Below are 26,506 nucleotides of genomic sequence, written 5' to 3'. Positions count from 1 at the left end.
ATCCCATTTCCAAACAAACCCAGAAATCAAACACAGACTACACACAAGCAATATATAGGAAAGAGCGTATTAGCGGCCAGTGTTCAGAACAGTACCTGAGCCTACGTATAGACAAGTATGTGTACATACACACGGCTAAGTGTAGCAGGCAGGTTTGAGGGCCACGCTTAACACCAGTGAGCAGAGGCGTACAGCGAGGGGCGAGCCTGACGGCCACGGGTTCCGGCCCCGAACGTCCACAGGCAGGCATTCTTCCAGACGTTGAACCCAAAGGCGTGGACGTCTTTATGTCTCTGACAACTAGAGGGTGGCAAACAAGCCAGGAGAAACAGCACCGGCCCTCGGTACGCTCTCAGTGCTGACCGGGGGCCTGCCCCTGGACAGCAGCAAGCCCCTTATTAATAAAGCCCAGTTCCACCGTAGGGAGTCTCGATAATTAGTGCGTTTTCAATGAAGCTGATGGGGCGCAAAAGTGCCGTGTCTGAATCAGAATTACCTTACCCTGCTCAAAGAAATGAGTCACCGGAAGGTGAGGGAGGGAACAGTACTGCCAAACAAGTCCGCCCCGCGTGTCGGTGAAACCGCTCGCTCCCTCCCTTGTGTGCCCGTGGCATTTGGCCGCCTGTTCTTTCCTTTCCTGTCTTCCTGTCAGTGGTGGGTCTTGAACTCTGGGCCTGGGCACTGTCCCTGAGCTCTTCAGCTCAAGGCAAGCGCTCCACCCCTTGAGCCACGGCACCACTTCCGGTTTTCTGGTGGTTCATTGGGGCAGGAAAGTCCGTGAGACTCTTATCTCCAATGAACCACCAGAAAACCGGAAGTGGCGCCCTGGCTCAAGGGGTAGAGCACTCGCCTTGAGCTGAAGAGCTGAAGGACAGCTCCAGGCCCCGAGTTCAAGCCCCACCACCGACAGGATGGACAGGAATGAGTTTAAGATAGACAGATATGTACGTCAGCATTCTACATTAGTCGTGGAGTTTTCTCCTTTCCTTCTCTTCTTTTTCCTTTTCTTTCCGAGAATTGGCCCTGTGATTTACAAAGCACCCTTCGTGTTTAGGTAATTGCTACTTAACTTGTTAGCTACAAACCAGGATACCAAGAGGCCTGCAAGCATGATGGCCAGCGGCGGCGGTGGCGTGTGTAAATGGGCTTCTGACCCGCACTGGGCTCGGCCTCACTCCAGCAGCATGAGTGTCCCACGTGGGCGAGAGCAGTCAGGAGCGGCGGAGCCTTGCCAGAGCGCTCACGCTTCTGTGGGAATCTGTGCAGGATAAAAACTTGAACGGATTCCTTTGGTGTGGGATCCAGGTTTGAGGAAGTGACAGGTGGCCGAGGAAATCGAGCCCAGCCGGCGTAGAGAACTGCGCTCGACAGCCCGCTGTGCGTGTGAGCAGGACTCAGCCGGACCTCACTCTGGCTCCTCGTGTGTGTGTGTGTGCGTGTGTGCGTGCGTGTGTGCGTGTGAGCAGGACTCAGCCGGACCTCACTCTGGGTCCTCGTGTGTGTGTGTATGTGCATGTGTGTGTGCGCATGTGTGTTGGGGGTGCGTGCATGTGTGTGTGCATGTGTGTGCAGGAGCTCAGCTGGGCCTCACTCTGGCTCCTCGTGTGTGTGTGCGCATGTGTGTGTGCGTGTGCGCATGTGTGTGTGCGTGTGCGCGCGTGTGCATGTGTGTGCGTGTGCATGTGTGTGCGCACGTGCGCGCGTGTGTGTGTGTGCAGAAGCTGGGCAGGCCCGTGAACTCTCTGACCCTTGGGTGGGAGGCGGCAGCTGCGTGTTTGAAGGACACCTCTGCACCGCGGTGCCCCACACACCGTGCCCTCGTGCGGTGGGGGCGGGGGGCAGTTCCCCCTCCGCTCTCCACAGCTGAGCACCCTTCAATGCCTGAGAAGCTGCTGTCTCTACAGAGCAGCTCCCATGTGAGTCATCTTCCTGGCACTTAACGGACACCGCACAGATCCCACAAGGCAGTATTTCGTGTGTCCTCATCTGAACTTCGTGCTGAGTTCATGGAGACAGCTCACGCTGCCTCTCTGAAACCATTGGCTCCCTTTGCTGGTGGAGGGGTGCTTCTAATGCCCCCAGCCTGCACCTTCAGGAGGCTCCAGGGGGCGATTTGAGCATGCAAGAGGATGTGTTGAAAGGGAGGATGTGTCCAGGAGGTGGCGGGGCAGTTGGTGACCGGGAGGAGAGGGGACAAGGCAGGGCCGTGAGACCTCTGCCCCGCCCCCGGAGTCCAGGCTGGTGTGACACAGGCCACGCTACAGGGCCACGCTCTGGTTCCAGATAAGATCGAAGATGAGCTGGAGATGACCGTGGTCTGCCACCGGCCCGAGGGCCTGGAGCAGCTCGAAGCCCAGACCAACTTCACCAAGCGGGAGCTCCAGGTCCTTTACCGAGGCTTCAAAAACGTAAGACACACCTAGAAGCAGGAGACCCAGGGAGGCCGGGATGGCCACACACCCCGGGGGCGGGGGGCGTGTGCGTGCATGAGCGTGTGTGTGTGTGTGTGTGTGTGTGTGTGTGTGTGTGCAACCATCCACCTGCCACAGGGATTTCCCACGCGCACAGTCGTAGGAGAACGCCAGCCCAGCACCCCCCCCTCCCCTCCGCAGGAGTGCCCCAGCGGCGTGGTCAGCGAGGACACATTCAAGCAGATCTACGCCCAGTTCTTCCCGCACGGAGGTGAGTGCCCCCGCCCAGGCCTCCAGCCAGCAGCCGTCTGGTCCTCCGTCCACCGCTTCCCGACAGCCGAGCCTCCGGACCACGGGGCGGGGGGTGGGGGCGCTGGAAGAGGTGGGCGCGCGTCCGAGCACTCTGGAACCTCTGTGGAAAGGCGCTCTGAGGACGGGCCGGACACGGGGCCTCTCTCGGGCATTACCCCTCCCCCAGACACTGCAGTTTGGACCCGGCGTCCAGCTTGCCAGGCAGGTGCTCTGCTCTCTCTAGCCGTTGCAGCTGGGCCGGCCAGGCCCCGCTCCTCCTGTCCTCAAACCACCACGCTCCTCACCTCCGCCTCCAGAACAGCCTCCAGCCCCTGCTCCCAGCCTCCGTCTCTCTCTGCGGTCTCGGCCTCCTCTCTGGGGCCTCCAGCCTTCACCCCTTCCCCTCCTTGTCTTGTAGACGCGAGCACCTACGCACACTACCTCTTCAACGCCTTCGACACCACCCAGGCAGGCTCCGTGAAGTTTGAGGTGCGGGCATCCCGGTCCCCCCTGGGAGCCCCTGGGGGGAGGGCTGGGCTCCCAGATGCTCTCAGCCAAGTCAGAGAATCACTGTTAACCAGTGCCCCGCTAAGACAGCAGGTGGAAGAGGAAACTTCCCTGCTCCCAGGGAAGTAAGAGCTCCTGCTCTGTGGACCTGCGCTTCGCACTAACCCATTTCACCGCCCGGCCACCTGCCAGCTGGGCTTTAGGATTTACCACTGCATTAGAGCAGGGCAGACAGACTGAGTTCAGAATACTGGGGAGTGGTCGGGGAGGGGTTTGAACTCGGGATGCTCCCGCGGCTCATGCTTATAGCTATTAGAGGAGACGGCCACACTGTCGCAAGCAACCGCCACCATGGCAGCTGAGCCGCGGCAGCTGCGTCTCCCTGCCTGGAGGCCGGGCCCGGCGCCCCAAGCTGGCGGGGCGGGGCCTTCGTGTGAGCATGCCCCAGGCTGGCTCAGAGACACCCCCCGCCCCCCGTGGTCCCGTGGTTAACAGCGCTCTGGCCTTTTCAGTCTGGCTCAGACCCTGCCCACCCCCCCTACCCCCCCCCCCGCCATGTCCCGTGGTTAACAGCCCTCTGGCCTTTTCCGCTTCTCAGGACTTTGTCACTGCACTGTCCATTTTGCTGAGAGGAACTGTCCATGAGAAACTAAGGTGGACGTTTAACCTGTACGACATCAACAAAGACGGATACATAAACAAGGAGGTGAGCCATGAAGGGGCTGGGCCACACAGCGAGCTCCTCCCCCCGGGAGCCCAGGGCGGGGACGCGGGGGTGCACCTGGGAGGACCGGCCGCGGGAGGACCCGCCGCAGGCAGGGCGCAGGACCCATGGCAGGCAGCACCCGAGGAAGCAGTTCCCAGGGAAGACGAGAGCACCCTGGGCCCGCGCTGGCTGCCACCCACACTGCCCCAGAATGGGGAACCGCCCTGAGCCGCCGCGGACCTCCACGCTGGACCCCACGGCCGTGGACGGGGCGGCCCGTGTGCGTCTAGCGCCGGTCCCGCCTAGACATTGCTGTGTCTCACTGGAGCGTGAGAGCCACGCGCTGGGCTTCTGCCCACCACACCTGACCTCAGCCCTGCCAGCGTCCGCTCTGGTCCACAGCTGACACTCAGAGCGCACAGCCAGCCCCAGGCCTTGTTCCCGCAGTCCTGTGTCTGCTCTGTGCAGACTGAGGGCTTCTTCCCTGTCCCGGAGACACGGGAGGGCATCAGGCCAGGCCTGGTGCGGGACAACATAGACGCCAGACCACGGCACGTCCACCCAGGGGCTCTGGAAGGTGTTGTGCCACGGGAAGGGTCCGAGTCGGGGGAGAGCCGCCAAGGGGAGGTGCTGCGTGTGACGCAGACAGACAGAGCCGCCGTGGAGGACCTGCCCGCGCCTGGCCAGTGGCCACACGGACGCCATTTCTCTAAGGCACTAACGGCTAAAACCGACTCCAAGATGGTGACAACACCCGAACGTCTCTATCATTTAGAGAAGTTGGATTCACAATTTAAAGTCTTTCCACCAGAGACGTGTTAGCCCACCCAGAAGGCTCTCTGGCAGATTCTAGTAATGATTATTACTATGATGTAGATAGATGTGATAGAGAAGGCAGGACCAGAAATACCTTAATAATCAAACCAGGAAAAAGTGCTTAGAAGAAAATGATAAGCCACTCTTTCTCGTGAGCGGAGACACTATTCGCTTCGGCCAACTGGATGCAAGTTAATCACAGTGATATAGAAAGAGCTGGAATCTATCCATGGCCAAGCGGGGCTGTTATTTGGGGGATGCAGAGCTGGTTTAACAAAGATGTCACTGTAAGTCACCGAGTCACCAGAATGTCAAGACAGACAAGACATTAGAGCAGTAAATGCACACTTCCTCGGCAAAAAGCCGACCCCTATGCCAGTCAGAGCAGCCAGCAGTCTGGGAGTCAAGCGGCTTTCCAGTCTGATCAGGGACATCTTCCCTGGCCTAGCCACCAGCATCCACGCGATGGTGGAAGAAGTCAGGGTTGAAACCAGGAATTTGAGGCCAGAAAAGCAAAAGGAATCCATGGGCTAGAGTAGGAATGGAGGATAAAAGCTGTCTTTATCTGTAAAGAAAGGTCTGTATGCACAGAACATTCTAAAGAGTCTGCAAAGACACTAGAAAGAACAGATGAGCTTAAGAAAGTAACAGTACACGAATTCTAGTTACAAAACTCACAGTTCTACCTACGTAATTAACAAGACAATTGAAAAACACAACTGAAAAATTTCCCTTAAAATAGCTTCAAAATAGCTTGTGGCAGATTCAGTAAAGTGGGCGAGACACACGTGGAAAACGTAGTGCACACGGAGCAGAAGACACAGCCTACGGATCAAACTCTGTCTAGGTTCACAGTCCCTCCAGGCTTCTGCAGCTTGACCTGAAATGCGTGTGAACATGCCAGGAGCCGACAGTGACCAGAGCACACGCGGCCGGACACGGGAGCAGGGCTGAACTCCCCTTATTCCACCACTGCATTGCACCTGGCGGGATGGTGGGCGAGGAGGTGCCCGCGAAGCTCAGAAGATCAACATAGATCACGGTGCGAGTGATCGCCCAGCGAGAGCCAACCGAGAGAAGGAAGGAGGTGACGGCCAGACGGTGGCCGTGGCCGGGGGTTCGGCCAGTCCTGCTGCAGCCACGTCGACCACAGTGTCGGCCACTTTCCTCTGGGTTGCGGAGGAAGCAGGGTGGGAAGTAGGCCTGGGTACACTCTGCGATTGCTGGAACGTCTCACAGAGGCGGAGCGAGATCTCCAGGGCGCACTGGCAGTCCTGACCATTGGCCCGCTTCCCGTGGAGGTTTAATCCGTCAGAACCTTCGCTCCTCGGGTTCTGAGGAGTGTTTGACCTGCCCCCACGTGTGGGTGGGGGGCGTGTGTGTCCCCCCCGCCCCGCACAGCGCCCCCTGGGGTCCCCGGGGGTCCCCCCCCCGCAGGCGACGGGTCGGGGCAGCTCTCTGACCCCTTCCACCTGCTGAGCCAGGCGAGGGGACGGGCGCCACGCGGTCACCTCACGCACCCTCCGTGTGTCCCAGGAGATGATGGACATCGTCAAGGCCATCTACGACATGATGGGGAAGTACACCTACCCCGTGCTCAAGGAGGACACGCCCCGGAGGCACGTGGACATCTTCTTCCAGGTGAGCCACGCACGGGGCCGGCCCGACGCTCGCACGGGGGCCACGCACGGGGCCACGCACGGGGGCCACACACGGGGCCAGTCCGACACTTGCACGGGGCCACGCACGGGGCCGGCCCGATGCTCGCCCAGGGGCCACGCACGGGGCCGGCCCGACGCTCGCACAGGGGCCACGCACGGGGCCGGCCCAACGCTCGCACGGGGGCCACGCACGGGGCCACGCACGGGGGCCACGCACGGGGCCAGCCCGACGCTCGCACGGGGGCCACGCACTGGGCCACGCACGGGGGCCACGCACGGGGCCGGCCCGACGCTCGCATGGGTGAGCCACACACGGGGCCACGCACGGGGCCAGCCTGACGCTCGCATGGGTGAGCCACGCATGGGGGCCACGCACGGGGCCAGCCCGATGCTCGCACGGGGGCCACGCACGGGGGCCACACATGGGGCCGACGCTCGCACGGGGCCACACACCAGGCTGGCGTGTGCTGCTGTCTGAGACGCACACACCCCTCAGAAGTGCTGGGAGGAGCTGCGTGGGCAGAGAAGATTCCAGCCGTCCCACGCCGTGGCTGCGGAGGAGTCCGCAGGGGGCGGGAGTGAGGGCGGTGGGAATGGCAGAGCGGAGCCTCCCACCGCACAGCCCCCAAAGCTCCCGGTCAGCGGCAGAGTCGAGCCTCGGCCGCCGCTGCCCTCCCTGCGGGTCCCCCTGGACAACGCGGCCCTCGCGGTCCCTGTGAGCAGCGAGGGGATCTTTGGAGGCGGGCGGGTGGGGGCATCAGGTGGCGGGGACTCAGTCCTGGGGTGCTGGGTCGAGGCTGTGCCCGGCTGAGGGTGAGCGGTGCAGGGAGCGGGCCTGGCCCCCCGCACACCTCCCTCCCCCTCGCCCGCACCCGGTGCAGGGAGCGGGCCTGGCCCCCCACCCGCACGCATCCCCCCTCGCCCGCACCCGGTGCAGGGAGCAGGCCTGGCCCCCCACCCGCACGCATCCCCCCTCCCTCACCCGCACCTGGTGCAGGGAGCAGGCCTGGCCCCCCGCACGCCTCCCCCCTCGCCCGCACCCGGTGCAGGGAGCAGGCCTGGCCCCCTGCACGCCTCCCTCCCCCCTCGCCCGCACCCGGTGCAGGGAGCAGGCCTGGCCCCCCTCCCACACGCATCCCCCCTCGCCCGCACCCGGTGCAGGGAGCAGGCCTGGCCCCCCGCACGCCTCCCCCCTCCCTCGCCCGCACCCGGTGCAGGGAGCAGGCCTGGCCCCCCGCACGCCTCCCCCCTCGCCCACACCCCGTGGCCCCGCTGGAGCCCACAGAGGGCAGCACCAGGCTCCCGACCTCCAGCTGCGAACCATGAGCTCAGCCAGCTCCTTTTCCTTACCAACGACCAGCCCTGTGCACTTTGTTGCAAGCAGGAAACAGACCAACACAAAGCCCGGGGGTGCGGGAAGCGTGGGCCGCAGTGTGGTGAGAACGGATCCGTTTGCTGGTTTGGTTTGGTTGAGGATGTGCGTGCGGGCTTCAGGGCTCCAGAGCCAGCCCGAGCAGCCTCGTTCTCGGGACCCGCGGCAGGCGCTGCCTGCAGACCCCCCATTCTTTCCACGCTTCCTTTTGTGTCTTTCAGAAAATGGACAAAAATAAGGATGGCATTGTGACTTTAGATGAATTCCTGGAGTCCTGTCAGGAGGTAAGGGGAGACCAGGCATAGCACCCCAAAGTCTGGGAAGGAAAGCCTGCCATACTATCTCCTCCGGACACCGTCCTCACACGCCACAGGCCCGGCCATCTCCGCTCCCCGCCGGCCCGTGGCTGACCTGCTCCCAGCAGGGCCGAGCAGACGGCCAAGGCCAAGTCTGTTGGGAGGTACAGATCCATTGAGGTACAGATCCAGGAGACAAAGTAGCTTCCCAGGGGCAGCTCCCGCCTGCCCCTGGCTTTGCGACCTCCTGCTCCCTCTTGTCCGACCCCAAGGGAACAGCTGGAAAAACCAAATCTAGAACAAGCTCTCAAACCGGACGTGAGTCCAGGTTGAACCCAGGGCTTCCAGGGCTTCCAGCACGCCAGGCAAGTGTGCATTGCTTCTCACCTGCGCCATGCCCCGGCCCTGCCGCTCGCATCTGGTTTTGAGACAGGGTCTCATCATGAGCAGGATACGATAAAGACACCTTTACACCCCTGGGCACAACAGCCAAGAAATGGAAACGACCCAGATGCCCCCAACTGATGAAGGGATCCCAAAAATGTGGTCCCTACACACAGTGAAATTGTGCCCGGCCATTAGAAGGAACAGTGTCATTTGTGGGGAAATGGATGGACCTGATTTAAGCCCAGCTCAGAGACACAAACAGTGCATATTTTCTCTCATATGTGGAAGCTAGATCTAAAACACACCGGGACACGATAAATTATGTCTAAGCATTCACACACAGAGCACCAAAGGAGGAGACCGAGGGGAGGAACAGAGTGGCGCCATGCTTTTGTGCCTCTGATGATATAAAATGATATTTATTGAAATGAATTCCAGGAAATGGAAACAAGAGTTTTCCTTAAAAAAAAAAAAAAAAAAAAAAGGCTTAGCCAGCTGATAGAATGCAATTCGGTGGCGTGGACGCGGATCTTGTCTTCCGGATCTCTCTGAAGGCCTGAGGGGCGCTTCCTGCCTGGGCTGGGCGGGGGGGACACCCACGCAGGCGCGGGGGTGCGCGGCGGCCCCCAGGGGGACCCAGGGCTCTAACCAGCGGCTCTCCCTCCTCTCTTCCCAGGACGACAACATCATGAGGTCTCTCCAGTTGTTCCAAAACGTCATGTGACTGGGCAGTCAGTGCCCGGCCCTCAGAGACACTACTAAACCCCCTTGTTCCGATTTTACACACCGACTCTTGGGACAGAAAACACCTTTTACACTTTGGACAACTTTCTAGGAAACCCGGTGTCACGTGGCCCCTCTCCGCCACCTTCTCCTCCTCCCGTCTTGAGAGAGACACGCTGAGATTTGAGTTTGTTCTGAAGCATGCCGTCTCTTCCCGCTGCCCTGGGGGAGGCCCCTGCTCGCGTGGGCACCGTGGTGCCCGGCTCGCTTCCACACCCCGGCCGCCGCCGCTGCGCCAGGCAGACCCTGCGAAGCAGGCAGCCCGAGGCCTGAGCCAGACGCGAGCCAGACACACGCGTCCTCTGAGGGCCTCCAAACCAATGTGCCTGTTGCTCTTCCCGCGGGGGGCGAGGGAGCGCTGTGGGAACAGTCGAACCCAGGGCACGGACTGGACACGGGTAGGATAGACCGACGATCACGCATGGCGCGACCCGACCACCCGCGGTCCACCTCGTTCGTCTGCAGAGTTCAAGACCAGTAATTCTCCCATTCTAGCATCTGGGCCCGGCGTGCGAGTCCCTTCCCGTCCCCATCCATCCATCCCTCCTCCCCGGCCTCCTCCCCCAGGCTGCATGCCCCGCCCAGGACATCCACATGCCTGCAAAATGCTGTAATTTTATACCATGTTCTAACCAATAAACACACTGTTTCTTACGCCGTCCATTGTTCCTTCCGTGACTGCACTGGATGAGAGGTGGGTCCGTTCACCAGCCTCCGTCCGCTGTTGGCACCCCCCCAGGGCCCGCACCCCATCATGGGCACACGTGGAGACCACGCGCAAGCTCACCTTCGCAGGAGACCCTCCACGTCCTGCCGCGAGTCCTGCGTGCTACGCGCGCTGTCCGTGGAGGAGGAGGGCAAGGGAGCTCATCGGAGACTGCAGAGGCCATCCCTGCCGGCAGGAGACTCTGCGGGAACTCCACGCCCCGCTCTGTCCCCTGCCCCGGACTCCACGCCCCCCCCCCCCCCCCCGCCGCCCAGCAGCGCCGTGCCCCACGCCCATGCCTCTGGCACAAGCAGGAAGTAAAAGGCACCCAAATTGGGAGGATGGAGTTAGACCAAGGCTGCAGGAAGTAAAAGGCACCCAAATTGGGAGGATGGAGTTAGACCAAGGCTGCGGAAAGTGTGATGGGTCCAGCAACAAACGCCGACAGCTAACGGGAGAGCTGAGCGGGAGCACGGGCGGTGAGATCCACTTCACACCCAGAAACTCCACGGCGTCTCCTCACACCCAAAGCTGACGTTCCGGCCAGCCTACGGCGCCCTCCTGATTGTGGTTTGCGATTAAATAAGCAATCCTCATCTCAACACCTCCAAACACAGACATTGAAATGAAAGGCACAACAGCACTCAAACAGCACTGAAAGTAATTCTCAGGGACAAAAGCAACACGTTCAATGCTGTGGGATCACTGATCTGCACAGCAGAGGAGTGGGGGCCGGGTCTGGGTGAGGCGGCTGTGTTCCTGGGGAGGACACAGTGTGTGGGGTCGCCACCCTGAGTCCTGGCTGGGGGGGGGGACACAGTGTGTGGGGTCGCCACCCTGAGTCCTGGCTGGGGGGGGGGAGGACACTGTGTGTGGGGTCGCCACCCTGAGTCCTGGCTGGGGGGGAGGAGCACAGCCCTCTCTAAGGGCCCGATGGGGAAGGAGGAGGAGGAGGAGCAGGAGGAGGACAAGGAGGGAAAGGAGGAGCAGGAGGAGGAGCAGGAGGAGGACGAGGAGGGAGAGGAGGAGGGAGAGGAGGAGGGAGAGGAGGAGGGAGAGGAGGAGCAGGAGGAGAAGGGAGAGGAGGAGGGAGAGGAGGAGCAGGAGGAGGAGGGAGAGGAGGAGGGAGAGGAGGAGGGAGAGGAGGAGGGAGAGGAGGAGGGAGAGGAGGAGGGAGAGGAGGAGCAGGAGCAGGAGGAGCAGGAGCAGGAGGAGGAGGGAGAGGAGGAGCAGGAGGAGGAGGAGGAGCAGGAGGAGCAGGAGCAGGAGGAGGAGGGAGAGGAGGAGGACGAGGAGGGAGAGGAGGAGCAGGAGGAGCAGGAGGAGCAGGAGGAGCAGGAGGAGCAGGAGGAGGACAAGGAGGGAGAGGAGGAGGGAGAGGAGGAGGGAGAGGAGGAGGGAGAGGAGGAGCAGGAGGAGGAGGGAGAGGAGGAGGGAGAGGAGGAGCAGGAGGAGGAGGGAGAGGAGGAGGGAGAGGAGGAGCAGGAGGAGGAGGACAGCAGGTGGCTCTGAGCCCTGGCCACGGCCTGTCCTACTGGCTCGGGGGCCGCACTGCCCCAAGGCCGTCAGGCTGGCTCACCTAGGAGGATCTGGGACCTCGGGGAGGAGGAAGGACACGGGAAAGGGAGGAGGTAGGGCCGAGGCGGGAGGGTGGGAAGGACAGGGGAAGGGGAGGCAGAGGGCAGGAGGGAGGGAGGGCGTGGAGGAGAGGGGACGGGCAGGTGGTGGCAGGGACTCCCGGCCCGATCGCCTGCAGGGCAAGTTCTCACCACAAGATGGCGCCAACCGCTGGGGCCGCTGGGGCTCAGGCTCAGGACTCAGGCCCCACATTCACACATTGCCACACTTCCCACACTTCCCAATGCGCGGGGTCACCGCTGCCCCTGGGGTGCCGATGTCCATGTCCATGGCCCTCGTGAGACCCGGACACACCTCCCCAGGAGAGGGCCGAGCCCCAGCCATGAAGATGCAGAGCTCAACCCTCAACAGCAGGACACCCTGCTGTGCCCGGACAAGGCCCATCTGTGCCCAGAGGGCTGCCCATGGAGGAGCAGGGTCAGTGTGAGGAGCAGGGTCAGTGTGTGAGGAGCAGGGTCAGTGTGTGAGGAGCAGGGTCAGTGTGAGGAGCAGGGTCAGTGTGAGGAGCAGGGTCAGTGTGAGGAGCAGGGTCAGTGTGTGAGGAGCAGGGTCAGTGTGAGGAGCAGGGTCAGTGTGTGAGGAGCAGGGTCAGTGTGTGAGGAGCAGGGTCAGTGTGTGAGGAGCAGCAGGGTCAGTGTGAGGAGCAGGGTCAGTGTGAGGAGCAGGGTCAGTGTGTGAGGAGCAGGGTCAGTGTGAGGAGCAGGGTCAGTGTGTGAGGAGCAGGGTCAGTGTGTGAGGAGCAGGGTCAGTGTGAGGAGCAGGGTCAGTGTGTGAGGAGCAGGGTCAGTGTGTGAGGAGCAGGGTCAGTGTGTGAGGAGCAGGGTCAGTGTGAGGAGCAGGGTCAGTGTGTGAGGAGCAGGGTCAGTGTGAGGAGCAGGGTCAGTGTGTGAGGAGCAGGGTCAGTGTGAGGAGCAGGGTCAGTGTGTGAGGAGCAGGGTCAGTGTGTGAGGAGCAGGGTCAGTGTGAGGAGCAGGGTCAGTGTGAGGAGCAGGGTCAGTGTGTGAGGAGCAGGGTCAGTGTGAGGAGCAGGGTCAGTGTGTGAGGAGCAGGGTCAGTGTGTGAGGAGCAGGGTCAGTGTGTGAGGAGCAGCAGGGTCAGTGTGAGGAGCAGGGTCAGTGTGAGGAGCAGGGTCAGTGTGTGAGGAGCAGGGTCAGTGTGTGAGGAGCAGGGTCAGTGTGAGGAGCAGGGTCAGTGTGTGAGGAGCAGGGTCAGTGTGAGGAGCAGGGTCAGTGTGAGGAGCAGGGTCAGTGTGAGGAGCAGGGTCAGTGTGTGAGGAGCAGGGTCAGTGTGAGGAGCAGGGTCAGTGTGTGAGGAGCAGGGTCAGTGTGTGAGGAGCAGGGTCAGTGTGTGAGGAGCAGCAGGGTCAGTGTGAGGAGCAGGGTCAGTGTGAGGAGCAGGGTCAGTGTGTGAGGAGCAGGGTCAGTGTGAGGAGCAGGGTCAGTGTGTGAGGAGCAGGGTCAGTGTGTGAGGAGCAGGGTCAGTGTGAGGAGCAGGGTCAGTGTGTGAGGAGCAGGGTCAGTGTGTGAGGAGCAGGGTCAGTGTGTGAGGAGCAGGGTCAGTGTGAGGAGCAGGGTCAGTGTGTGAGGAGCAGGGTCAGTGTGAGGAGCAGGGTCAGTGTGTGAGGAGCAGGGTCAGTGTGAGGAGCAGGGTCAGTGTGTGAGGAGCAGGGTCAGTGTGTGAGGAGCAGGGTCAGTGTGAGGAGCAGGGTCAGTGTGAGGAGCAGGGTCAGTGTGAGGAGCAGGGTCAGTGTGTGAGGAGCAGGGTCAGTGTGAGGAGCAGGGTCAGTGTGTGAGGAGCAGGGTCAGTGTGAGGAGCAGGGTCAGTGTGTGAGGAGCAGGGTCAGTGTGAGGAGCAGGGTCAGTGTGTGAGGAGCAGGGTCAGTGTGTGAGGAGCAGGGTCAGTGTGAGGAGCAGGGTCAGTGTGAGGAGCAGGGTCAGTGTGAGGAGCAGGGTCAGTGTGTGAGGAGCAGGGTCAGTGTGAGGAGCAGGGTCAGTGTGTGAGGAGCAGGGTCAGTGTGAGGAGCAGGGTCAGTGTGTGAGGAGCAGGGTCAGTGTGAGGAGCAGGGTCAGTGTGTGAGGAGCAGGGTCTGTGTGCCCCAACCCCGCTGGCTCTCCTGGCTGTGGGCCCAGCATGGCTGAGGAAAGGCCGGGGATCAGAAGGCACAGCCCGGTCTGGCCCCGCCCGCCCGCAGTGCCCTGCAGGTGTCTCTCCGAGCCTGGTGTTCATCAAAGATAAAGGAAAGATAAATCTGTCAGGGCTGACCCAGGAAGGGCTGGGGAGGGGGGGGTCCCGGCGCCTGGCCAGCGCCTGGCGCTGGGTAAATGTTCTTTACTGGAGTGTGGGTTTTGTCACAAAGATGGACGCTTGTCCTCTCTGGAATCTTCCCTGGGGTCAGGGCTCGGATGGGGGAGTCTGACTCAGAGGTCACCAGAGAGTGAGAGGGTTGCAGGGCTAAGAAGCCGGAGAAATGCGGTCGGACCGGCCGGACCGGCCGCGGCAGAGCCGCCTTGGGCCGGGCGGGGCTGGGCGAGGTCAGGGAAGAGGAAGGAGCTGGGCTGGCCACGGGCAAGATGACCGTGACACCGCTGACCACGGCTGAGGCCCGTCACGCAGTGAATGAAGAAAGTGTGGCATATCTACACAATAGTGTGTCATTCTACCATTTAAAAGAGAAGAACTGTGACACCTGCGGGAGCGGGGGGAGGGGGGGTGTAAAGCAAAATAAACCAGACTCTGAAAGGCAGAGAGACCCAAAGATACACGGGGGGCCACGGGAAGGACACCGGCAGGAGGGGCGGGCAGGGGCGTGCGGCGGAGCCGAGACCTGTCTGAAACCCACCGTCTTGTAAAAACTCACGCTGTGAAATGAGTCTGGAAACGTGTGCCTCTCACCTCGCGCGGCCGAATGGCGCGGTGCTGACCACAGGGCCTCCACGCTGGAGAGCCTCTGCTTCCCAGGCCCAGCTCCGAGCTTGCTCTGGGGGCCGAAGTCACGGCACCCTGACCCTGAGCCACCCCTGGGCTGCATCTGGACAGAGGGCTTCCTGGAGCCTCTGGAGTCGGGGAGGCCCAGAGACACCCCACTGAGGGTCACCAGGGAGGTGACTCTACCTCTCTGAGCTTCTCACGTCTATAGAATCAAGAAGAACACAGAGCAGAGACCAGCCCTGTCGTTTGTTAGCAGTTTGATCACCAGCCTCGGTCTTCTCATCTGAAAACGCAGCGGGGAGCACGTGCACTCTCCAGTTCGCAGGCGTTCGGTACGATTACTCTCCTGGAGAGGTGGAGGCAGGCTGGAGGTGGCTGGCTGCTGTTGGCTACGGAGTCTTCCCAGGACCAGAGCCGGTCCACCCTGGTGTCCACCCACCTGAACCCCAGAGAGACCTGGCGCCTCCAAGCCCTGGGGCCAGCGTTCCTGCCGTGCTGAGCTCCGGGATGAATGGGGACACTCAAAACAGACAGGGAGGCCCGCAGAGGCCACCGTGGGAAGACGGCCTCCGACAGACCTCTGAAAGATGCCTTTATCTGCTCCAGTACCACAGTGGGCCTCCTGTGTGTGTGTGTGTGTGTGTGTGTGTGCGTGTGTGTGCGTGTGTGTGAGCCATCCCTCTGTGTGTGTGTGCGTGTGCGCACCTATGTGTGCGTATGTGAGCATGTGTGTGCACGTGTGTGTGAGCCGCCCCTCTGTGTGTGCATGTATGTGTGTGCGTGTGTGCATGTGTGTGTGAGCCGTCCCTCTGTGTGTGTGTGTATGTGTGTGCGCGTGTATGTGTGTGTGTGTGTGCGTGTATGTGTGCGTGTGTGTGTGTGTGCGCGTGTATGTGTGTGCGTGTGTGTGAGCCATCCCTCTGTGTGTGCGTGTGTGTGTGTGCGTGTGTGTGAGCCATCCCTCTGTGTGTGTGTGCGTGTGCGCACCTATGTGTGCGTGTGTATGTGAGCATGTGTGTGCACGTGTGTGTGTGAGCCGCCCCTCTGTGTGTGCATGTATGTGTGTGCGTGTGTGCATGTGTGTGTGAGCCGTCCCTCTGTGTGTGTGTGCGCACATATGTGTGCGTGTGTATGTGAGCATGTGTGTGCACGTGTGTGTGTGTGAGCCGTCCCTCTGTGTGTGTGTATGCATGTGTGTGTGCGTGTGCATGTGTGCGTGTGCGTGTGTGCATGTGTGTGCGTGTGTGTGCGTGTGTGTGTGTGTGTGAGCCATCCCTCCATGTCCTTCCCACATGTCCTACGACAAACCTCAGATCCCCTCTGACCCTCGCGACCCGGGCGCTGACCGCCTCCAGCGGCATCTCCCCGTCCCCTGCACGCTCAGCATGGAGTCTCTGTGTCTCTGTCCCGAGCCTCAGCCCAGAGCAGCCGGAGGCCAACGCCCGCACGTGCACAGCGCTCAGAACCCTTTGGCTGACCCCGTCTCTCCCCAGCACCCCGAGGCTTCACAGCATGGAGGCCAGGCGGAACTGGACATGACCCTGCAGCTGACCTGCGTGGCCAGCACCTGCGCAGGGCCGGCCATGGACGGCTGACGCGTGGCCAGCACCTGCGCAGGGCTGAGCATGGACGGCTGACCTGCATGGCCAGCACCTGCGCAGGGCCGGCCATGGACGGCTGACCTGCGTGGCCAGCACCTGCGCAGGGCCGGGCATGGACGGCTGACCTGCGTGGCCAGCACCTGCGCAGGGCTGAGCATGGACGGCTGACCTGCGTGGCCAGCACCTGCGCAGGGCTGAGCATGGACGGCTGACCTGCGTGGCCAGCACCTGCGCAGGGCCGGCCATGGACGGCTGACCTGCGTGGCCAGCACCTGCGCAGGGCCGGGCATGGACGGCTGACCTGCGTGGCCAGCACCTGCGCAGGGCTGAGCATGGATGGCTGACCTGCGTGGCCAGCACCTGCGCAGGGCCGGCCATGGACGGCTGACCTGCGTGGCCAGCACCTGCGCAGGGCTGAGCATGGACGGCTGACGTGTGTGGTCAGCACCTGCGCAGGGCCGGGCATGGACGGCTGACGTGTGGTCAGCACCTGCGCAGGGCTGAGCATGGACGGCTGAGCTGCATAGCCAGTACTTGGTCCCTTCCTGCCTTCTTGGCTAGAAAGTCCTCACACAAAGGGGGCAGGAAGTGTGTCTTTGAAGTTGACCAGATGCTTCCTTCCGATGGTTTTGGTCCCCTAGGCTAGGGTCGGGCCTTCCAGTCCTGACTAGGACAGGGGTAGGGGTAGGGAGGGGAGGGGCCAGGCGGGGAGGGCAGGGGGGGTGGGGGGGGCGGGGGGGGGCGGGGGGGCATCCCGGAGCAAGAAGCCGACCCCGTAGTCCCTGCAGGGCAGCCTCCTTTTCCTTCGAGGAAGGAAGTCAGCATGACAAGTGTCGTCAAGCCAGCGGGAACTCCCCGACTCGGCCGTGGCCCTTGGTGGTGGCGGTCAGTGCCCAAACCCAGGCCACCGGGTTGGGAGGTCCCCTGGGAGAGCCAGTCTCCTCAGAGCGGCCCCGGCTCACAGGGGTCCCCAGCAGGCCCGGGGCACCCCCAGCTCTCAAACAACAGCCCCAGGGTGGACCACCGGCGGCACGGCCACCGGAACGACCGGCCCGGCCCAGGGCCGGGCTGACCAGCGACGCACGGCCGTCCAGGACCCAGAACAGAACAACCGCCCTGGCCGCGCTCCGTCCGGCTGCGCTCCCACACGGCCCACAGCCGCAGGCGGGAGCGGCCCGCAGAGGCCGTCTGAGTGCGCCCCGCACGGACAGATGGACGAGTGGCCCCACGCGTGTGCCCACGGCGAGTGTGCGCGCGACCGGGACGGAGCTGCCCCTGTGCTGTGCTCTCTCCCCTCCCGGCAGCGGGGCTGGGCACCGCTGCTCGTGTTCTGGAAGGGGCGAATTTAAGTAGATTCTGTCTGCCACGGGAAGCCCAGTGCTCGTGGATTCCTCTGCATTTATCCCCCCTGCACACCGAAGGGGCTTAGTGTTAGTCTACAAAATTCTATTCCAGGATTAAAGGCTCTGGGGAAGGACAGGCAGAACTCACAGAAGTGAAGCAGAGGCTGGACTGATTCTAAGCCCCAAAAGTGAGTGCTTGCCCACGGGCTCAGAAACAGTGCCAGGCAACGCTGGGGTCCGGCCCTCGGGCAGGACTTGGCTGAGGCCTGGCTCCCTGGAAGCTGACCGGATTTTGAGGGGGATGCTTGAGGCCACCAGGCTCACATAAGAGCCCAAATCAACTCTCCCTCCTTGGCAAACTTAGTCTTAGAGACCCAGCTACAGTAAACAGGGCAGGCAGCTGAGCACGCTGGGCTGGTAACCCTAGCTGCTCAAGAAGCTGAGATCCAGAGAATCACAGATCAAAGCCCATGAGATTCCATCTCCAATTAACCAGCAAAATGCTGGACTGGAGGCGTGGCTCAAGTGGCAAAAACACCAGCTTGTGAACAAGCAAGCTAAGTGAGAGCCCAAGGCCCTGAGTTCAAATTCTCAGCAAGATAAAGAATGAAAATAGAAAGGAGGGGGTTGCAGCAGAGGAGGGAGGGAGGGAGGGAAGGAGGGAGGGAGGAGGGAGGAAGGAGGGAGGGAAGGAGAAAGGAAGGAAGGAGGGAGGAAGGAGGAAGGAAGGAGGGAGGGAAGGAGGGAGGAGGGAGGAGGGAGGGAAGGAAGGAGGAAGGAGGGAGGGAGGAAGGAGGAAGGAATGAGGGAGGGAAGGAGGGAGGAAGGAGGGAGGGAGGGAAGGAGGGAGGAAGGGAGGAAGGAGGGAGGGAGGGAAGGAAGAAGGAGGGAAGGAGGGAGGGAAGGAGGAAGGAGGGAGGAAGGAAGGAGAGAGGGAGGAAGGAGGGAGGGAAGGAGGAAGGAAGGAGGAAGAAAGAAGACTCAACCTCACCTCCTGCTGGGGGCAGAGGGGTCACCATGACCGAGTTTGGGGCTTTCCCAAGAGCACTGCACCCCTCTTGGATAACACCTGAACACAGTTCCTGCCGGTCATTCTGTCTGAATTGGTTCCGTAGCGCGTGGGGGCTTAGCTGTGTTCTAACGGGAGCGGCCCTCTCTGCTATGAACAGTCTATTTCCTGGCTCAGAGTAAATTACTGTTTATAGAGCAGACACCGGCGCTGGCCTCAAGCAGGTGTTTTCCAGAGTTTAATTACACGTGAACCGTAATGGTTACAGGCAGGGAAAGAGGGAAAGTGACGGTGCTTCATGCTGGACTGGGGGGAGGCAGCAGGCCTCTGCTCCCCACAGACCCCACCCGCCACTCAGCCGGGGAGAAGGCCCGGAGCCTCCGGAGACAGGGCGGGAGCCTCCGGAGACAGCGCCGGAGCCTCCGGAGACAGCGCCGGAGCCTCCGGAGACAGCGCCGGAGCCTCCGGAGACAGCGCCGGAGCCTCCGGAGACAGCGCCGGAGCCTCCGGAGACAGCGCCGGAGCCTCCGGAGACTGCACCTGCACCGGGAGCTTCCGTTCCCACATTCCTCAGCCCTGCAGACGCCGGCCTGGGGCGCAGGTGTATTTGACCCATTGTTTGAACTAGTTTCCAGCCCTGCGGGACAGTAAGCTCCAGCCGCCCTGGCAGAGGCCCCCTTCCCGGACGCACTGTCACAGGCAACGCCAGGTACTTTTAAATTTCAGACAAGCATCAAATTAAGCAAGGCTGGGACCTGACTAGGAAACGGTGGATGCGTCTGGAAGTGCCATTCAGGAACTCAAGATGTTCATTATTGATAAGGATGGCCACTGCACTGCACCCTGGCCAGCCGGGGGTTAGCGAGCTGGGGGGCGGGGGAAAGGCTACACAGCTGCTCCAGCAGAGGCCGGGGCGCGGTGAAGATGCCCCGCGGACCAGCTCCACTTTGGGGATGTGAAGTGGGATCCTAGCCTCTGGGTGGCCATGTGGAAGGCCGCTTCTGCCCCCTCCCACACCCGGCATCTTTGTGGGACGTGAAAATGGAGACGAGTGTGTGGGGGGGGTACTTGGGCCGAGTCCTCTCTGATTGGCAGTTTCAGAGCTAGGATCAAGTTGCAAGGGAGACAAAAGAGTTTGGAAAGGATTGGATTTCCAGAGTTTGTTTTCTACACCAGACCACAGGGCCCAGCCCGACGCGGAGGCCCGGCCCAGAGCTGAACTGGCTGAGGTCTGCGCACAGTGCCGTGCTCAGCCACCGGGGCTGGCTACTCGGCTTCTGGAATCTCGGCCAACTTCACACCGCCTCCTCCCCGCCCCTCCCGCCCCCAGCCCGGGGCCTGGGAAAAGCAAACAAGCCCATCACGGAATCCAGCATCTCTTCCCAACACAGGCCAGGGCTGTGGAGGCCAAGGCCCCCCTTCCTTCCTCGGGCACAGCCGGGGCGCTGCCCGGCTTCCCGCTGAGCCCTGGCCGTTCATCTCCCCAGTGCCAAGTGCGCTCCTGTGCCCCCCACGGCCCTAACTCCCCAGTGCCCGGCTGAGGCTCAAACTCCTGGGCGTGGAACCCGGCGGCCACCCCAAGTCCCCTGCCGGCCCCCTGGCCTTGCTCGAGCAGCGCCAAGCACTGACCTCCCTCAGTCGGCACCCCGCAGGGCACCTGCTCAGACCTTAGGGTTCTCCTCAGGCCCCCCTCTTCTGTGGACATCCCTGGCGGGCTCCTATGCACACCACGGTGCCCTGTCGCCCCCACAGCCGCCACCCGGCTCCCTGCCGCCGGCCTGGGCGCTGTCCCAGCTGGAGGCGTTCTGAGCTGGGTGCTTCACAGGAGCCGGCTCTAGACAGCACAGGGCCAAGCAAACTGCAGGACCCGAGCTGGAAACCGTGGCCCCCGGCCCGGCTTCGTCAGCCCTCTGGGGACACGCCCGGCTTGATCCTCCCGATCGTCTGTGCAGACTCGAGAGGTCGTGAAAGAGACCTGTGGCCCCAAAGCTGGAAACGCTGCCTGGCCTTCTCTGAAAATCTTGGTTGACCTGGAAGCTCACTGGACCTGTCTGTCTTGCACTTGAACATGAGAGCCACCGGCGAGCGACTTTTGAACATGCGTGTGAATGAATGAATGAGTCATGTTCTTCCAGTAGAAAGAGGTTAAGAACAAAGGGGTGGAAGTAAAGGCAGGGCCCTGGCACGGGGCTTCAGGGAGGACCGGAGGGCAGAGAGCCGGGCTCAGGGCCGGACCGCCACCGGAGGGCAGAGAGCCGGGCTCAGGGCCGGACCGCCACGACAGGCTCTTCCCTCCCCCACACGAGCGTGGAGCCAGGGCCTCGGGCTGACCAGACAGGAGGGGTGGCCGGCCAGCAAGCCTGGACTGCCCTGCCTGTGTGTGTATGGAGTGGTTCCTAGATACTTGGTACTTGGTAGAGCTCACCCTGGTCTGGTCTTGGTTCTGCTGCTGAACCGTGTGCGTCCAGCCCTCCTGTGGGGTTCCCTCCCCCAGGACGGGACGGCACCGCGGCCCTCCCAGCTCAACCCCCTGGCCTGTGGCCCAGATGAGATGGAGGACTCCAGGGCCTTACGCTCTGGAAGTTTCTAAAAGTGCCGGTGGCCATGCAGCTCAGGAGAGAACGGAGCTCCTGGTGGAGGACACAAAGCAAAACACCAGGGTGGGAAGAGTGGGTGGAGACCATGCAGGGCACAGGGGTCCCACGGGCCACCCAGGGGGTCCACGGGTTACCCAGGGCACGGGGGGTCCCACCGGCCACCCAGGGCATGGAGGTCCACAGGCCATGCAGGGCGCGGGGGTCCACGGGGTCTGGCTGCCAGGGTTCTGACAGCCGTGCATCCGGCTGAGCCCAGGGGATGGGGAGCATCCCCGGTGTGGGGGAGGGGAGTCCCGGCGTGGGGGAGGGGTTCTGTGACTGTGGACATTGGGCGTTCAGAGAGCTGGAGAGAGGAAAACTCCTCAGGCGGAGGAGACAGGAGGCAGGCCGCCCCTTCCCTCTGGTTGGGATGTGGGCCTAGGCCAGGGCCTTTCCCACAAGGTGTCCTGGGCCACCTGGGCGAGTTCCGCCCCCAGTCCCCCCTCCCATCCCTCAGGACCCAGCCCAATGCCCCTTGTGGAGCCTCTCCGGGCCTCCGCCCCGTCCGCCGGCCAGGCCTCCCGTGGGTGCTCCAGCACCGGTCTCCAAGCCCCGCCACAGCTTGGCCTGAACAGCTGCTTTTCACCTAGACACGGCCCGCCGTTGAGCACAGAGCATTCGGAAATCTGTCAGCGGAGCCCTGAGTGGGGAAGGAGCCGGTCTCACTGAGGCCCCTCACCCGGGCAGTGAATAAAACGTGAATGTGAGTTCAGCCGTACCCTGGGGCTCTTGCTGACCGCAGCCCCTCTGGCCTGGCCCCTGCCTTGCGAGCGTGGCTTCTCACCTCCTAGAGGCTGGAACTTCCCGGAGGGGCTTACAGAAAGCTTACACACTCATTATTAAAAATCAGCCGGGCCAGAGGCTTGGCTCTAGCGATAGAACGCCTGCCTGGCACATGAAGACCCTGAACTCAAACCGCAGCACTCCCAACAAAGAAACGGGAGGGAGAAACTAAAAGTGGGTGTGGGGCAGTCACCATGGGTGGTTGCGGGCTCGCCTGGCTCACTCAAGCATTGCTGGGGGAGGGGGAGGGAGGGCGGGAGGGAGGGAGCAGATATAAGTAAGTAGCACACTGCCGTGGCCAGGCGTCCCGCACCTGAGCGCTGTTGCTCATCACGTGCAGAAGGGCATGCACAGGGTGTCATTCTAGGGCTCGGGCCCTGACTGTCGTGTTACAGAAGCGCAGATCCTACGACAGAGCCACTGCCCTCAGCCCTCTGCCCAGACGCGAGGTCAGCCATCCACGCGGCTGAATTCCACCGCATGATGCACCTGACTCTAAACCCTCAGGCCCAGCTCCAGCCTGTGCTGTCCCTCTGCCGAGCGTCTGTAGATTCGCCATCTGCAGAATGAAAAATAAGGTCTGCCGGTGTCCTCCCAGGACGCAGCCCGACAGGCTGCTCTGACAGAGGCTGTGCGTGTGCTCGGTGCCACGACCCACTGGCGTCCTGCCTGCGTGGTGACAGGACTGTGACTCACGCTCCCTCCTGTTTCTGGGACACATTCCAGAAGGGCCTGTGGCGGCGTGGAGGAGGGGCGAGCCTGCAGAGCTCAACACCCTGACATCCCGGTGACCTCACCTATCCCGAAACCAGAGGTCACCGCGGGAGCCAGGCTGCCCGGACGCGCGGAGGCCGGCAGGACTTCCCGAGCACGGGCAGGGTGCCATTCCCGGAAGTCCTCAGCCGAGCCGACTGGGCTGACCCTCGGTCTGAACCGGAACAGAGCACTTCTAATTCTCCTGTTTTTATCAACTTCTCATCTGGTTTTCCAGGTGAAGAGTTAGAGAATCCCCACAAGTGTTATCCATCTAGGAACAGATTCACTGATTATCTACGCGGAAATGAGCCCTGAGAGCGACTGCTAGATCAGATATAAGGTGGGTAAGTGGATGTGTAGACAGACAGACAGACGATAGACAGATATGAATGACAGAGACGCACTCATAGAAACGCACATCTCTAAATACCCACAGAGAAACGCCCCCGTAGCGGTAAAGGGGAAAATACAAGGTTGGATTCCTAAGTGCGAGCAGGTGAAGATGTGACTCGTGAAGAAGAATCAGCCATGGAGCACTCACACAGCCGGGAACGCCATGCCGACGCCCCGGGCCGCGTCCCGACCCAGCTGCCTTCTTCAGGGACACTGTGGAAGGGCCAAGAAAGACCCAGAAGCATCCAGCACCCGGCCAGTGCGGCGAGCGGCCACGCCCCTTGTCTCGGCCAGCCCCAGCTCTGAGCCGCCTTTGTTACCCTGAGCCTTTGTCTTGTGGGAGAACTCTCAGCACCAGGACTTCACCGAGAGTCCCCAGGTGAAGGCCTGGTCTCGCGGCTCCCACACCGCGGAGAATGTTCTCCGCCAGCGTCCACTCCCGGACAGCCAGCACAATGCTGGGGCTGGGGGGCTCTGACGGAGAGCGACGCGAGCCCCTCCAGCCTGGCTCCCGCCTCCCACCCCCCAGTTCTCCTGGGGGCCGTGTTCAGGGCAGGGGCCTCTGGGCCTTGGGCACAGCCTGACCCCTCCCCGGCCCTCAGCCTGTGGGCCTCCCTGGCTCTCAGGGTGCAGGCCAGAGCTCCAGGGAATTCTGCCCCTCAGACTGGAGCCAGGAGTGAATTTCCGGGCCACTGGTCGTAAGGGGAGAGGGGGAAATAACCTCAGCTCCTCCGCCAGAGGCCCCGCTGGCCGCAGTGGGGGTGGGCTGGGGGTTGGTGGGGATTCTCCGGGGGGCCTGGACGCCCGGGGCCGCAGGGGGGCACAGGGGGCGCGGGAAGGAGCAGCGTGCTGGGTGCGGGTGACCCTCCCCGGGGTCGCCCCACAGAGCCGCTCTGCCCCTCCCTTCCTGACTCTGCCTCTCACTCTGAAATTGCCAGTCTGGAAAGCTGGTCTCTTGCCATCTTTCTGCTGGTCCTGAGGACACACCAGGGCGAGGGCGGCTTTCCCCAGGCCATCCACTAACTCCATCCTGGGTGCCAGCGGCAGATCCTCCAAGGGTGCAACCTGGCATGGAGGGCAGGGCTCCCCTCACTGGACCTCCATGGGGGTGGGACTTCCCCCTCACTGCCCCCCCATGGGGGTGGGGCTTCTTCACTGGCCCCCCCATGGGGGTGGGGCTTCCTCACTGGGCCCCCCATGGGAGTGGGACTTCCCCCTCACTGCCCCCCCATGGGGGTGGGGCTTCCTCACTGGCCCCCCCATGGGGGTGGAGCTTCCTCACTGGCCCCCCCATGGGGGTGGAGCTTCCTCACTGGCCCCCCCATGGGGGTGGAGCTTCCTCACTGGCCCCCCCATGGGGGTGGGGCTTCCCCCTCACTGGCCCCCCAGTCGGGATTCCCAGGGCACCTGGGCTTGCCGGCCCCACCCAGGGAGGAGCTGCGGGGCTCCACCCCCCCTGCCCCTGGGTCAGCCCCACCGGCTTCCCGCCCTCAGAGCGGCTGTGGCACCCTCCAAGAGAACCCGGGAAGGGAATGGGCTGCCTGGAAGCCCTGCCTGGAGGCCCCCCGCTCCTGTGCTGACCGGCTCCCGCTGCTCCCGGTAAGGAAGAGCTCCACGGGGGCCCCTGTGCACCCCAGAGGGGAGGAGGGGAGGAGGGGAGGAGGGGACAGGCCTAGAATTTGCCGAGTTCTCTCCCTGCCTGGGGTTTTACATACTACCATACCCCTCTTAAAGGGGAGGAGAGTAAAGCCCTGGAGACCCTAACGGCACTCAGAGCCAGTAACAACCTGCCCGGAGGCCTCCCCGGCAGCCTCAGCCGCCCGCCCAGCCCTCACACCGGAGCACCCTGGCCCCCCTCACCCCTGCCCCCCTTACCCCTGTCCTGTCCCCCTCACCCCAGTCCCCCTCACCCCGGCCCCCCTCACCCCTGTCCTGTCCCCCTCACCCCGGTCCCCCTCACCCCAGTCCCCTCACCCTGGCCCCCCTCACCCCTGTCCTGTCCCCCTCACCCCGGCCCCCCTCACCCCGGCCCCCCTCGCCTCTGTTCTGGCATCCAGTCACCACCTCACCCTTCCCGTCCGTGGAGGCCCACAGCTCCAGTGCCATCCTCAGCCCAATTCAGACCCACGCCCGCGCCCCAGGGCGGCTGCCATGGGAATCGGCCTCAGCCTCGTGGGGAGGAGGCCAGGGCGTGGCCAGCGAGGGCTTCACAAAGCCTGTGTGGCGGAGTCAGGAGTGCGGGCACAAACCTGCACCTGCTGCGACCACCGCTGCGTTTCACACACGGAGCAGGGCCTCAGTCCCCAGGCAGCAGGGACACCCCGGCCCGGCCTGGCCCCAGCCTGCCCCGGCCCCAGCCTGCCCTATCCCCAGCCTGCCCCGTCCCCAGCCTGCCCCGTCCCCTGCCTGCCCCATCCCCTGCCCTGGCCCGTCCCCAGCTTGCCCCGTCCCCATCCCTGGCCCCATCCCCTGCCCCGGCCCGTCCCCAGCCTGCCCCATCCCAGCCTGCCCCGTCCCCAGCCTGCCCTGTCCCCAGCCTGCCCCAGCCCCAGCCTGCCCCGGTCTCATCCCCTGCCCCGTTCCCAGCCTGCCCCATCCCTCAGGGCCGGGCAGCAGGCCCGTCCCCACTTCTGAGGAGAGTGGGCTTGTCAGCACTTGAGCTCAGGACCCTTTGGGGGAGGTGGAGGCATGAGGAGGAATATGAATGGTTGCTGAGCGTCTCATATTCCCCCTCGTCCGATGGGAACACTGAGGCCGTACAGCCCAGGTTAGACTTGGCGTCTAAGTGCAGTCAGATCTTCTTCTGCAAGTGGAGATGAGCCTCCCGTGCATGTCCTCGGGCCCAGCAGAGGCCAGAGTGGCCAGCCAGCTGGGGGTGGCTTCCAGGATGGCACCCCATGGCTCAGGCCTCCACCGATACCATCTGTGAGGACTGCGTCCCGAGGGAAGGCCTGGCTTCCGGCCAGATTGGCGCAGGGAAAACTCGCTAGTGACTGGCGTCTCGGCCCACGGGTCACTGGCCCAGGCTTGCTCGGTACCGTGGAACAGCACTCCACCCTGGAACCCGGGGCAGAGTCGGGGACCGTCCCCACTGGTTTAGGACCCAGGACGCTCTTCCCCAGCGCAGGGCAAAGAGCAGGGACTTGGAGAACAAAAACTCAAGCTGTGTCCGCGCAGCTGCTCGGTGAGCAGGCCACGCCCCGCGGGGCCTGCAGGGGCTAGACGGAAGCGCACGCCCCATGAACGCGAGCGCAGAGCAGGGGCGAGGCAGGAGGGAGCGCGGAGGGTCAGGCCTCCAGCTCTTCAGCAGACGCTCCAGGCCCGTTGCCCCTTCTAGACGTCCAGTGCTGGGCCCTCTTCAGTCGCGACGGGGTCTGCGGCTTCCGTCCTCCTCCCCAGGTGGAGTTGGCCGTGCAGCCCCCCTCCCCCAGCCCGGGCTCCAGGGGCCTCCTCCAGGCGGGGACTGGAGGAGGATCTTGTTCA

At 62.9% G+C, this 26,506-nt stretch overlaps 2 protein-coding genes across 6 annotated transcripts in view; both read left to right on the top strand.

Annotated features, from left to right (window-relative positions):
- The window catches only part of LOC138815302 (A-type potassium channel modulatory protein KCNIP1), a 179,606-nt gene extending 169,722 nt beyond the window's left edge, over positions 1 to 9,884 (top strand). For all 5 annotated transcript variants that reach the window (XM_070004633.1, XM_070004635.1, XM_070004637.1 and 2 more), the window contains 7 exons: positions 2,284 to 2,408; positions 2,613 to 2,682; positions 3,121 to 3,191; positions 3,808 to 3,915; positions 6,268 to 6,372; positions 7,986 to 8,048; positions 9,124 to 9,884. In XM_070004633.1, coding sequence (XP_069860734.1) covers positions 2,284 to 2,408; positions 2,613 to 2,682; positions 3,121 to 3,191; positions 3,808 to 3,915; positions 6,268 to 6,372; positions 7,986 to 8,048; positions 9,124 to 9,171 — 590 coding nt within the window. In that variant the 3' untranslated portion in view covers positions 9,172 to 9,884. The remainder of the gene's footprint in view (positions 1 to 2,283; positions 2,409 to 2,612; positions 2,683 to 3,120; positions 3,192 to 3,807; positions 3,916 to 6,267; positions 6,373 to 7,985; positions 8,049 to 9,123) is intronic.
- Positions 9,885 to 24,533: 14,649 nt separating this feature from the next.
- Positions 24,534 to 26,506, top strand: part of LOC138815299 (gamma-aminobutyric acid receptor subunit pi) — a 22,629-nt gene continuing 20,656 nt past the window's right edge. Inside the window, exon 1 of the mRNA XM_070004630.1 lies at positions 24,534 to 24,622. The gene's annotated coding sequence lies outside the window, so the exon portion shown is untranslated. The remainder of the gene's footprint in view (positions 24,623 to 26,506) is intronic.

The sequence above is a fragment of the Dipodomys merriami genome, unplaced genomic scaffold, assembly GCF_024711535.1.
Source record: "Dipodomys merriami isolate MVZ:Mamm:240054 unplaced genomic scaffold, mDipMer1.0.p SCAF_636, whole genome shotgun sequence".
Taxonomy (NCBI): Eukaryota; Metazoa; Chordata; class Mammalia; order Rodentia; family Heteromyidae; genus Dipodomys; species Dipodomys merriami.
Note: the sequence above shows the minus strand (reverse complement) of the source record. Positions and strands in the feature narration are given on the sequence as shown.